General features: G+C 38.9%; 1 protein-coding gene across 2 annotated transcripts in view; it reads right to left on the bottom strand.

Annotated features, from left to right (window-relative positions):
* Positions 1-13,840, bottom strand: part of LOC102928556 (vomeronasal type-2 receptor 116-like) — a 22,464-nt gene extending 8,624 nt beyond the window's left edge. Inside the window, exons 1-4 of one of the 2 annotated variants that reach the window (XM_076568097.1) lie at positions 13,341-13,840; positions 11,630-12,436; positions 10,773-11,000; positions 9,608-9,731 (exon numbers count right to left, since the gene is read on the bottom strand). In XM_076568097.1, the coding sequence (XP_076424212.1) occupies positions 9,608-9,731; positions 10,773-11,000; positions 11,630-12,436; positions 13,341-13,598 (1,417 nt within the window). In that variant the 5' untranslated portion in view covers positions 13,599-13,840. The remainder of the gene's footprint in view (positions 1-9,607; positions 9,732-10,772; positions 11,001-11,629; positions 12,437-13,340) is intronic. The other variant, XM_076568100.1, reaches the window with a different exon arrangement.

The raw sequence follows: 13,840 nt of genomic DNA, 5'->3' as shown, positions 1-13,840 counted from the left end.
AACCGATTCTACACATTCTTTCCCCTCTGTCATTAAAAAAGAAAAAAAAATCCCAACAAAACAAACAATTTAAAAAAACCTCACTCTCTCACACAGGTACACACAAACAATAAAAATAAAAAAACACAAAGTTGTAAACCAAACTATAAAGGAAAAGTCGAATAAAACCAGAAGAAAATAAATAAATAAAAATAACATCCCAGAACATCACCACCTCTACTGGGCTCCATATTCTGGCCCACAATTCTGGTAGCTTTACTGGAGCCTCACTGGTCCTAGAGACTCCAGCCTGCTCAACATCTTGAGGTTGTACTCTCTCCCCTGGGCTCCATATTTCTGCCCACAACTTCTGCAGAAGATTTATGCTTTACCTAAGGCCAGGTTGGTTTTAGGGATGGAAGAACCCCCCTTCCCTGGCATCTATATTTCATCTAACTGCTCTGGCAGCTTTACTGGACGACAGGCTGGTCCTAGGGACCCTAGGTAAAACTCTCCACACTGGTGGCTAACACTCCTTAAAGCCTGAACAACATCTCCCAATAACACCCCCTCTCTTTTGCTCCATATTCCAGCCCACAACTCTGGCACCTTTACTGGAGGTCAGGGTCAACCTAGTGACCCCAAGTAAGATACCATACCACCTTCTAATACTCCTTAAAGTCTTCCCAACAGCCCCAATTATACTCCCTCCCCTGGGCTCCATATTTCAACCCACACCTTAGGCAGAAGATGTCTGCTTTATCCCAGTCCAGGGTGGTTCTAGGGACCCAAGATAAGACACTGTACACTGCTAGCCAACACTCCCTAGAGCTGGCCTAATAGCCACTAATTGTCCCTCTTCTGTACTCCCTCTCCCAGCCCACAACTTCAGCAGATAACCTATGTTTTTACTGGAGGATATGTGATGCTATGAATCCCAGATAAGAAGCAGGTACCCAGAACACCAGAGGCCACACAGGTTCTTGGAACCACAGAGGCAAGTTTGTTATCCAAATCCCAGAGGTCATGAGGGCCACAAAACCCCCACTGGAGAGACCTTACTGGAATTAGACTGCCTAGTCACCAGAATCCAGAGCCACATAGGCCAGAAGAACAGAGAGGAAACAGAAACCAAGGAACAAAACCCACATTCAACACAAACAAAGTCAGGAATAAACATCAAAATGTATAATCAATGCAAACCTAGATGCCTAAATGCCAGTGTAAGAACATAGTCAACAACAGAAAGAGCAAAATTATACCACCAGAACCCAGCTATCCTATAACAGAAAGACCTGAACATTCCAACATGGCTGAAGCACAAGAAATCAACCTTGCACAACTATTAGGGTGTTTGGCCATCCCATCACCAGAGTAAGTCAAAAAAAAAAGAAAGAAAGCAACCTTTAAAACAACTTTATGAAGATGATAGAGGAAAGAGGGAATGAAAAAATCTCTTGAGGAAACTGGGGAGAAGTCAAACAAAAAAATTGGAGGAAATTGATAAATTCCTTAAAGAATGCCAAGGAAGCCAGGAAAATACAAACAAACAGGTGAAGGAAACTGTTCAAGACCTGACAGTGGAAATGGAAGCAATAAAGAAAATACAGATGGAGGGAATACTGGAAATGGAAATTCTGGGTAAGTGAACATCACCAACAATATTCCAAAGATGGAAGATAGAATCTAAAGTGTTGGAGATACAGTAGAAGAAATAAATTCATTGGTCAAAGAATTGTTAAATCTAAATCTAGAAAATGTTAAATCTAAAAATTCCTAACAAAAAAACATTCAGGAAATTTTGGAAACTATTAAAAGACCAAACTAAGAATAATATGAGTAGAAGAATGCCAGCTTAAGGGCCCATAAAATATATTCAATAAAATCATAGAAGAAAATTTTCCTAACCTAAAGAAGGACATTCCTATAAATGTACAAGAAGCCTACAGAATTCCAAAGCAATTGAACCTGACCTGAAAAAAAAGTCCCCAAGCCACTTAATAACAAAAACACTAAGCACAGAGAACAAAGAAAGACCATTAGAAGCTGAAAAGAGGGAAAAATAACATATAAAGGCAGACAGACCTAGTCGAATTACATCCTGCTTCTTAATGCAAACTCAGAAGCCAGAAGAATCAGGGCAGATGTTATGTAGACTCTAAGAGACCATGGGGGCCAGTGCAGACTACTATCAGACTACTATACCCAGCAAAATTTTCAATCACCATAGATGAAGAAAACAAGATATTTCATGACAAAGTCAAAGTTAAACAATATCTACCCACAAACTCAGGTCTATAGAGATATAAGAAGGAAAAGTCCAAAACAAGGAGTTTAACTACACCCATTAAAATAAGGCAATAGATACTCTCACCCCCACAAAATGAATGGAAACACACACACACCATCACCACTAACCACCACCACCAACACTACCACCACCAAGAAAATAATAATTAACAATCATTGGTAATTAATATCTCTTAATATTAATGGAATCAATTCCCCAATAAAAAGACATAGGTAACAGAATGAGTATGAAAACAGAATCCATCCTTTTGCTGCATACATGAAACACACCTCAACACCAAATATAGAAATTACCTCTAAGTAAAGGGTTGGAAAAAGGCTTTCCAAACAAATAGATCTAAGAAACAAACTAGTGTAGCTATTATAATACCTAACAAAATTAACTTCTAACCAAAGTTAATCAAAAGAGATGGAGAACATTTTATACAAATCAAAGGAAAAAAATCCATGAAGAGAACATTGCAGTTCTTAACATCTGTGACTCGAAAGCAAAAGCACCAGGATTTATAAAAGAAATATTACTAAAGTTTAAATCACACATAATCCTCACATGTTAATTGTGAGAGACTTCAATACTCCACTCACACCAAAAGACCGGTCATCCAGACAAAAGTTAAACAGAGAAATAATGGAGCTAACAGAAGTTATGACTCAAAAAGATGTAACAAACATTTATAGAACATATCACCCAAACACAAAAGATTATACTTTGTTTTCAGTACCCTACAGAACATTATCCAATGTTTACCATATGCTCACCAACAAAACAAGTCTCAATAGATATAGGAAAATTGAAATAACCAACTTATACCTTATCAGACCACAGTAGATTAAAGCTGGATTTCAACAACAACAACAGAAAAAGCAGAAAGCTTACAAACTCATGAAAAATGAACAATTACCCTTGATTCAAAGAAGAAACAAAAAATTAAAGACTTCCTAGAATTCAATGAAAATGAATGCACAACATACCTAAGCTTATGTGACACAGTGAAAGTGGTATAAAGAGGAAAGTTTATAGCACTAAGTGCCTACATAAAAAGTGGAGAGACCTCATACCAGCAACTTAACAGTATATCTGAAAGCTTTAGAAGGAAAAGAAGCAAGAACATGCAAGAGGAGTAGATGGCAAAAAATAATCAAGGGTTGAATTCAATAAAATAGAGACAAAGAGAAAAATACAAAGAATCAATGAAACAAAAAGTTGGTTTTTGAGAAAAATCAGTAAGATAGACAAACTACTATCCAAACTTATTTAAAGGCCGAGAGAGAATACCCAAATTAACAAAATCAGAAATGACAATAGAGGCATAACAACAGTCAGCAAGGAAATCCAAAGAATCATTAGGCCATACTATAAAAACCTGTACTCCACAAATTTGGAAAATCTAAAAGAATGAATATTTTTCTTGATAGATACAACTTACCAAATTTAAATAAAGATCAGATAAACAACTCAAATAGACCTATAACCACTAAGGAAAAAGAAGCAGTCATGAAAAGTCTTCCAACCAAAAGGAGCACAGGGCCAGAGGGTTTTATAACAGATTCTCCCAGACCTTTGAAGAAGAGCTCATATGAATACTCCTCAAATTATTCCACAAGATAGAAGCAGAAGGAACATTGGCAAACTCATTTTATGTAGCCATAGTCACCCTGATACTCAAACCACAAAAAGAGTCAACAAAGAAAGAGAATTACAGACCAATTTCTGTTATGAACATAGATGCAAAAATAATGAAATACTTGCAAACAGAATCCAAGAACATATCTAAAGATCATCTACCATGATCAAGTAGGCTTCATCCCAGAGATTTAGGGATGTATCAACATATAAAAATCAGTAAACATATTCACCATATAAACAAACTGAATGAAAGAAAATAGCATATGATTATCTCATTGGATGTTGAAAAATCCTTTGACAAAATCTAATATCCGTTCATGATAAAAGGCTTGGAGAGATTAGGAATACAAGGAACATACTTACTCATCACAAAGGCAATTTACATCAAGTCTGTAGTCAACATTAAAGCAAGTGGACAGAAACTCAAAGAAATTCCACTAAATTTAGGAACAAGACAAAGTTGTACACTTCCTCCATAACTACTCAATATAGTACTCGAAGTTCTAGCTAGAGCAATAAGACAACTGAAGGAGATAAAGGACATAAAAACTGTAAAGGAAGAATTCAAAATATCATTATTTGCAGATAATAGGGTGATATACATAATTGACCCCAAAATTCAATTAGGGAACTCCTATAGCTGAAAAACCCCTTCAGCAATATGGCTGAATACAAGATTAATTTAAAAATCCAATAGCCCTCCTCTTTACATATTTCAAAGTGTTGGAGAAAGAAATCAGGGAAGCAACACCCTTCACAATAGCCACAAACAATATATAATCTGTTGGGGTAACCCTAACTAAGCAAGACTTGCATAACAAAAACTTCAAATATTTGAGGAAAGAAATGAAGACTATATAAGAAGATGGAAAGATCTCCCATGCTCACGGATCAGTAGATTCAACATAATAAAACATGGCCAACCTACCAAAAGCAATCTACAGATTCAATTCAACCCACATCAAAATTGCAACACAATTCCATTCTTTACAGAGTTGAAAGGACAAGACTCAATTTCATATGATAAAGCAAAAAACTCAGGATGGCTAAAATAATCTTGTATAATAAAAGAACTGCTGGAGGTATCACCATCCCTGATTTAAAGTTGCACTACAGAACTATGTAGCAAAACCCATAAGGTATTGGCATAAAAACAGATAGGTTGATCAGTGAAATCTAATTTAAGACACAGACATAAATCCACACACTTAGGTACACTTGAATTTTGATAAAGAAGCCAACGAGACACAATGGAAAAAAGAAAACATCTTCCACAAATGGTGCTGGTTTTACTGGATGTCTACATGCAGAAGAATGCAAATATATCTATATCATCATCCTGCATAGAACTCAAGTCCAAGTGAATCAAAGATCTCAACAGGAAAGCAGACTCACTGAAAAAAAAAAAGAAAACTGGACTCACTGAACTTAACAGAAGAAAAAGTGGGGAGTAGCCATGAACCCATTGGCACAGGAGATGAATTCCTGAACAGATCACCTATAGCATAATCATTAAGATCAACAACTAATATATGAGACCTCATGAAACTGAAAAGCTTCTGTAAGGCAAAGGACACTGTCAATAGGACAAAATGGCAGCCTATAAATGGGAAAAAGTTTTCACCAACTCCACATCAGATACAGGGAAATATCCAAAATATATAAAGAACTGAAGAAACTAGACATCAACAAATCAAATAATCAAATTAAAAGATGAGGTACAAATCCAAACAGAGAATTCTCAATAGAAGAAACTAAAATGGCTGTGAAACACTTAAAGAAATGTTTAACATCCTTATACATCAGGGAAGTTCAAATGAAAAAGATTTTGAGATTCCATCTTACACCAGTAAGAATGGCTATGATCAATAACACAAGTGACTATTTATGCTGGTGAAGATGCAGAGCAAGGGGAACACTCCTCTGTTGATGGTGGGAGTGCAAACTTGTATAGCACTTGGAAATCAATATGGTGATTATTCAGAAAATTGAGAACTGACCTACCTCATGACCCAGCTATACCACTCTTGGGCATATATGTAGATGTAACCAACCGTCTTATTAAGTAAGAAACACAGAACCAATGCAAAGAAGAAAACCAAGAGATCAGAGCTAAGAGCCTTACCCGCCTGCTGCAGCTAGCCAAGAGACCTCTCTGAAAAAGGGACCTAATTCCTGTGTGTTTATCTTTATATAGTCTTTTTGTTCTGCCTTCTCATTGGTTGTAAACCCAAACACATGACTGCCTCATCACTGCCTGTATGTACAGCCCTCCAGGTCTTCTATGGTATTGAGATTAAAGGCATGTGTCTCCAATGCTGGCTGTATCCTTGACCACACAGAGATCTAACTAGCTCTTCTACCAAGTGCTGGGATTAAAGGCGTGCACCATGAACACCCTGCTCTGCTATGGCTTACTATTAGCTCTGACCCCCAAGCAACTTTATTTATTAACATACAAATAAAATCACATTTCAGTATAAATAAAATACCATCATACATATACCCAAAGGATGCTCCATCCTACCATAAAGACACTTCTACAACTCTGTTCACAGCAGCATTATTCATAATAACTAGAAACTGGAAACAGTCTTGATATCCCACAACCAAAGAATAGATAAAGAAATGTGCTACATTTACACAATGTCTTATTATTCATCTGTTACAAAAAAAAAATGACACCATGAAATTTGCTGGTAAATGGATGGAACCAGAAAAAAATATCCTTTGTGAGGAAACCCAGAGCCAGAAAGACAAACAAGATATGTCCTCACTTATAAGTTAATATTAGCTGTTAAGGATAATCACACTATAATCCACATATACAGAGAGCTAAGTAACCGGAAGGGTTCTAGAGGCGACAAATGGATCTCCTTGGGAAAGGGAAACGTAATAGATTTTTGTTAGTGTACTGAGTGCAGAGGGGATAGCAGGAGGTATCAGGCAGGGAAATAGGACTCAGGGAGGCAGTATGGGGAGAGACGACTGGAACACATGGATTATGGGGAGTTATGTGTAAACCTAGTGCAGTGGATACTTCCTGGAAGCTATGAGGGTGACCTTTGAGAGGACTCCTAGTTATTGACGATATGGAGCCTAAACCAGCCATCTTCTTTCACCTGGCTAGGCTATCAGTGGTGGGACTGGGAAACCAATCCAGCCACAAAACTTTCCACTCATATCCTATCTGCCAGCAAACTGTGCTGGGGCAATGGTGGCTCAGAGCTCTTGGGGGTGGACAACCAGTGACTTATTTGTCTTGAGGCCCAAGTCATGAGAAAGAGCCCATGATAGACAATGCCTGGATGGCCAGGAATGTGAAGCTGAATGCTCAGAGACCTAGAGGACCAAACACTACTGAAAAGAAAATAAAAGAAAGAAAACGAAAAAAGTCAATGAAATGCTTTCTAATCATATTCTGATATACTCATTGACTGGTGCCTAGCCCAATCTTCATCAAGAAGACTTACTCTAACAGCTGATGAGAGCAGATGCAAAGACCCACAGCCAAACATTATAGGGAGCTTAGTGAGCCACACAGAAGAGGAGGAGGAAGGATTGTAGGAGCCAGAGGGGTTGAGGTCAACAGGAGAACATGGCCCAAATAATCACCTAAGCAGGGCTCATAGGGGCTCACAGAGACTGGAGCAGGAGTCAGGGAGGCTTCATGGGTCTGTGCTAGGCCTTCTGAATACATGCTGTGATTTTTTTTAGCTTGAGATTTTTGTGGGATTCCTAACAGTAGAAGTGGGGGTGTGCCTGATTCATCTGCCTGATCGTGGGATGGATTTCTTCCTATGTGTTGCCTGGTCCAGCCTTGATATGAGGGTTTATGCTCAGTCTTATTGCATCTTGTTATGTCATGTTCAGTTAATATTACTTGGAGGCTCTCATTTTCTGAAGGGAACTGAAAAAACAGTGGATCTTGGGAAGAAGGGGAGGTAGAGGGTGTGGCTGGGTGGAAGGAAGGGAGGGGAGGCTGTGGTTGGGATGTATTGTATAATATATAGAATTATCATAAAATTGATTTAAAGTAAAAAACAAAACTATGATAGGCTCACAAGACTAATGGTGTCAGTGAACATAATGCAGTGGTTTGAATGCATATGTTCCCCCTTACACCATATATTTGTATGGCTTGCCCACAGTTGGTGGAGCTATTTGGAAAGGATTAGGAGATGTGGAACTTTTGAGAGAGGCCCAATGCTGTGGAAATTTTTAAGCATCTTGTCACATAGAGTGTGTCTTCTCTGTCTCCTACTTGTGGATCAGTATGTAAAGTCTCAACTGTTCCTGTTGTCACGCTGTTTTAGTCAAATTTCTATTGCTATGAAGAGGCATCATAACCAAGGCAACTAATAGAAGAAAGAATTTAACTTGTAGGCTCACAGTTCCAGATGGAGAACATGGCAAGCTGCAGGCAGGAAGGAATGGAGCTGGAAAAAGAGCTGAGACCTTACATCTGATCTATAGGCATGATGCAGAGATGAGAGAGAGAGAAGGGGGGAAGAGAAAGTGGGGGATAAGTGGGTTTTTAAACCTCTATTCCCTTCCTCAGTGACAGACCTCCTTCAGCAAGGCCACATATGCTAATCCTTTCCAAATAGTTCCACAACTGTAGAGCAAGTATTCGAGCATATAAACCTATGGGGGTCATTCTCATTCAACCTATCACACATGCCTCTGCTCTGACTTCATGGACCCTAATAGTCTGAAATTGTAAGCCAATTAAATGTCTTCTTTTATAAGTTGCTTGGTCATAGTGCTTTTTCACAGCAATAGAAGAGGACAAAAAAGATACCAAGGTAGAGCCTTCATCCATTAACTGATGGAATCAGATGGCGACATCCATGGCCAGGTGCCAGGCCAAGTTCCAGGGGTGCAGTCGATGAGATAGGAGGGATTCTATGAGCAAGGAACACAGAGATCCTGATGGGGAAACGTAGAGAGACCACCAGGCCAAACTAGTGGGAACTCATGAACTGTGGACCAATAGGTATGGAGCTCCCAAGTGACTCGACTAGGCACTCTGCATAGGCAAGGCAATCATTTAGCTTGGCCTGTTTAGGGAGGCTCCTGGCAGTGTGATCAGGATCCATTCCTGGTGCATTAGTGGGATTTTTGGACCCCAGTGCCTATGGTGGGACACCTTGGGCAGCCTTGGTGCAGGAGGAGGGCCTTGAACCTGCCTCAACTGAATGTACTGGGTTCTGCTGGCTCCCCATGGGAATCCTTGCCTTGGAGGAGGTGGAAATGGCAGTGTTTGGGGGGGAGAAAGCTGGAGGGCAGGAGGAGAGAGGAAAGGGGGATCTGTGATTAGTATGTAAAATAAATAGAAAATTTGTTAATAATATAGGGAAAGAAAAAAGACAATAATATAGGAAAAGAAACCAAGACAAACTGCATGGCAAAATGAATCATACTGCTCTGGTGTGGGAAAGTGGTTTTCTGTAGGTAGACATGTCCACAGTGGTTCAAGAACACAAAGCAGGTATGGATTTCAATGTCAAGAGTGTGTTATTTCAGTGGGAGAAATGAACTGTAACCTGTAGTTTTCTGACAGTTGGAAGAAAGAGGATTGTCTTCACTGAAGTGAACTGATTGCACTTCACCTATAGATGTTTTTCATTTGCTTAGATATTGCAGTTGTGTATATCTGTGACTGTTTTCTGCATGATTGACATGTACCTGTCTCATTGGAAATCTCATTCTCTGGGCATTGCTTGCAGTCATAGCAACAGGCAGCCTCCCCCTCTCGGTGGGTTTTCCTGAATCCAGGATGACAGCTCTCACTGCATACAGACTGAGGAATCTGAGAATAATAAAATGAATGGCAGCAAATGGTCATGCTCTATGGAATCTCCAGTAGAGTGTTTTTGAATATAGAATTATTAATTTATTTATGTTAATATTTCTAAATGCAGATAGTTGAATTTTTTATTGCTAAGTTGAGTCATTCACAAGCCCATGTGGTAAATGCTTTGCCCTAATAACATGACTTTGTTGGGAAATTGTTCAAAGATTATGAGGTGAGGCATAAAAGTAGGAATTTAGGTCCTTGTTAGCATGTCTTGGTGAGACTACAAATTTACTGTCTCTTGACTCCTGGCTAGAAAGGCAAATAAATTTTTTCTTCCATGGTAAGGGTTCATCGTGTCATTCATGGTAGTGGTTAATCTTAGAACCACTGTGGAAACCAATATAGGAGAATTATTGGAAAATTTTCCTAGATTAGGTTAGTTGAGGCAAAATATCCTCTCTAAAGTGGGTCACCCCAATTTATTGGCCCTGGACTACAAATGAATGTAAAGGAATAAAGGATGATGACAGCAGCATTCAGCTGTCTCTACATCCTGACTGTTACTGCATTGTCAACATCTACCTCTACCACCTAAAGACATGGCTTCCTGCAGTGAGTGAATATATCATTAAACTGTTAACCAAGAAAAATCCTCCCATACTGTTTGTTAAGTAGCCTTTCTACAACAGCAAAACAAACAACGAACACATCTACATATTACAGTCATGTTCTTCTCTCTTGACAGGGGCCTAGAAGCAAAAGGCCAACTGACCATTGACTGAAACCTTTCAAGATGGGATCAAAATAAATCTTTTGTCAGATGATCTGTGATAATGATGTAAAGAATCCTGAAAAAAGATACTCTATATAGTATACTAAATAAATGGGCAGACTGGAAAATAAATAGTTCATTCAGCAAAATTAGGTATGATATTGGTGATCACTGTCTGTATATAAATGGGCCATTTGTGAGCAGTGAAGGGTCATGACATATGGAAATATATGTTTTGAAATTTATACAGGTCAAAATACTGAAGTTAAGTTGCAACTCACCTCTGACAATCCTGTGGCCCACTGTATCATGTGATAAGATAAGGACAATTTCTGGCCCTCTGGAGCATTTGGAGAAAATGTTCCTACTTTTGCATTTATCCCAAGACCTTGCGGGAAATTCCAAAAATTGAGAATATCATATTCTGCATGTGATTTCCTTTTCCAGTCCAGAATCATCTGGTCTCCAGCATGATTGATGAGTTGTGTGCTTTTCAGAAAAGGGTGAAGCTAAAAGAAATGCATGCTTTATGCTACATAAACTTCAGAGAAATAAAACAGAGGCAGAATCAGGAACATCCCTTCTTGATTTTAATCCCTGATATGAAAAGCACCTTTAATATAGGTACCACTCATATAAAACAAGTGATACCTAAGGATAATAGAAACATCACTATGGTTCTAAATATTCCAATCAGTTCCATTAGAAAACTTAAAACCAAGCTCTCCTAAATCATAAATGTGCATGGAGAAAATTCTCACTCTCTTTGAAAATATAGTCGTACCGAGGTTGGAGAGATGGCTCTGAGGTTGAGAGCATTTTTATGAGTGTTCATTTATGTAACATAAGAATTTTATAAGTCTCCGTGTCCATTGTGACAATTCTCTGTCTGTGCTTTTCCGTTGTGTGAAATCTCTGGGGTTAATGGACATTTTGTATTGAAAATTTTACCCTCCAAATATTGTGTGACCCTTTGCAATACAACTACATATGGACTTAAAATAGTCTCCCCCTTGCACAGTCTCTCTTGCAGCTTTTTAACAAAGTAATCTAAACTATGTACTGCCTCATTTTAGTGTATTTATAAACCCTAGAGTGGCTTGTTGCTGATGTTATAATACTACAGAAGTGCCGTTACCTGCCAGGGGAAGAATACCATCTCTTTTCCTTTTCCACGAGTTTGAAATTGTACTTGATTGAGAGTCATCTCATGTAGACTGTGGGCCACAGCATACACTGCATTGTACACATTGTAACTCTCTTCACTCATGGCCATGTCAAACATGTTCCCTGGCAAGAATCCCAAGGAGGCGTTAGGCAGACAGTTATCCACAATTTTACACTCTTCCCTAGAAAATGAGCAGTTGAAGAATGAGTGCCATAATACATGAAGATAAATGTCTTGTGGGTATTTGGAAGGATTGACTGTCTGGATAAAATCTGTAAAATCATCTATCTCCTCATTATGGTGTGAAAAAATAAGGGCCCCATGCAGTGCATCTAACAGGAAAAAGGCATCAAATTTGGAATGGTCCCAGTGTGAGTTCAGGACCCAGACTTTCCATGTGACTAACTTCTGCTTAATATTCACTATTAAGCTCAATAGAGAATCAGTGTCCCCATAAATAACAATCACATTTGCTGATGATTCCAGGATCTGCACCTGATTTTTCCAGGATGTGGTCAGAAATGAACCCCTGATGGCTAGGATCATTTCCACAAATGCTATGTAGACTCCATTTTTCTCCAGCTCACTTCTCAAATCTGACAGAATCTGGGCACCCTTGTGATCATCTATGATGAACAGCCCAACCCAGTTCCAGTGGAAATGAAGCATCAAAGATACAATGCCAAGTGTCAGAGATGTGTCCTTGGGGGCCACCTGGTACAGGGAAGAAAACCATCTTTGTTTACTCAGGGTAGTATCAAAAGGCCCAAAAGAAAGCTGTAGGGAAAAACAAAAAGAAAGAAGAACATTGTCATAAAATTTAACTCAAGTCTACAGAAATGGTTTGAAGCCTTTAAGACAATCCTGCTTTGAAGGTCAAATCTGTCTTTCTATGGGTTTATCAGAAAAGTACAGTGATGTTCTTCTGTCAGGATAACAGCTTCACATGCATTTACTGATAATTTAATTTAATGATAATTACTGTTTGCAACCTCACAACCCAGCAGTCAGTGCACCAACAGCCACCCAGGCTTTCAGGCTACAGCCTGGAGGAACTTCCAGTCCCAAGGCCTGGTTTTGCAGTGGCCACTATATATAGGTTTAAACTAAGTCTGCATTGTTCTTTTTACCAGTAAAGACTCAGAAGTCAAATGTGGGAGTGAAAACCTGTTACATCAGAGAGGGTGAGGAGCAACCAGCTTACTTTCCTTTTTACCAGAGATCCATCAATAGTCATGTCTCTCAATTCAACCCTAACCATAAAGAAAGCACCAAACTCCAAGTCCCATCCGACTCCTTCCTGTGTGTCTCTCTTTCTGTATTCCTGGATCAACCGGACTCGCTAATGCTAATTCCAGCCACCTAGTGGCAGGCTCTATTCCCCTAAACTAAGGTTAATTTTTTTTTAATTAACACAAACACAAACTCAGGGTTAACATTGTAATTGAATATCCCTTGACAGTACAGAGAATATTTACAGGTTCAATAGTGTAGTGTGTCTGTTCCACCCTTCCCCTTCTCTCTATTCTAAGCTACAAAAAATACAGCTATGTCATACACTATATCTGTATTACTTCCCTATCAATGAAGAGTTACTAAAGTTTGCCCTCTTTCCTTCACAGACAGCTGAATGTCACCAAGCAGAGCTGACATCATGTCCTATCCCATCACCCTCTCTTACCTGTGGAAATTTGTAAAGATCCAGCAGTGTCCCTATGTATTCAGATATTGCCCAAGATGGTCCTGTAAGTACAGCAGCTGACATGCTCTCTCTTGCACATCTGTAGTTAGGGATGGAATAACCAGGGCCTGAAAATGAGCCAAAAAGATTGGCCAGTGTGAGTCTTTGACCATGTGGGACATTGTGGATATCAAATCCCAGGGATATATTAGGTAAAATATTGAGATTGCTGTTGATCTCCTCAGTAGCAAACATCATGGCCAAAATACATTGGTAGTTCCTCAGCTTAAAGCTGTACAGAACGCAGGACAATATTGAGGAGGAACACTCATACTACACAACATTTTACATATGTGCAAGCTTAGTGCAATGGCTTTTACAGTTTAAATGCTTCTGTTTCCCAAACCCCCTGTTGAAGTATCTTCCCAGAATTAGCTGGAATTAGAATGGGAGTATTATTTCTTTTTTTACGTTTTAAAATTGAAAGTAGATTTTTTTTT

This window comes from Peromyscus maniculatus, chromosome 1, assembly GCF_049852395.1.
Source record: "Peromyscus maniculatus bairdii isolate BWxNUB_F1_BW_parent chromosome 1, HU_Pman_BW_mat_3.1, whole genome shotgun sequence".
Lineage (NCBI taxonomy): Eukaryota > Metazoa > Chordata > Mammalia > Rodentia > Cricetidae > Peromyscus > Peromyscus maniculatus.
This window is presented reverse-complemented; position numbering and strand designations above follow the sequence as displayed.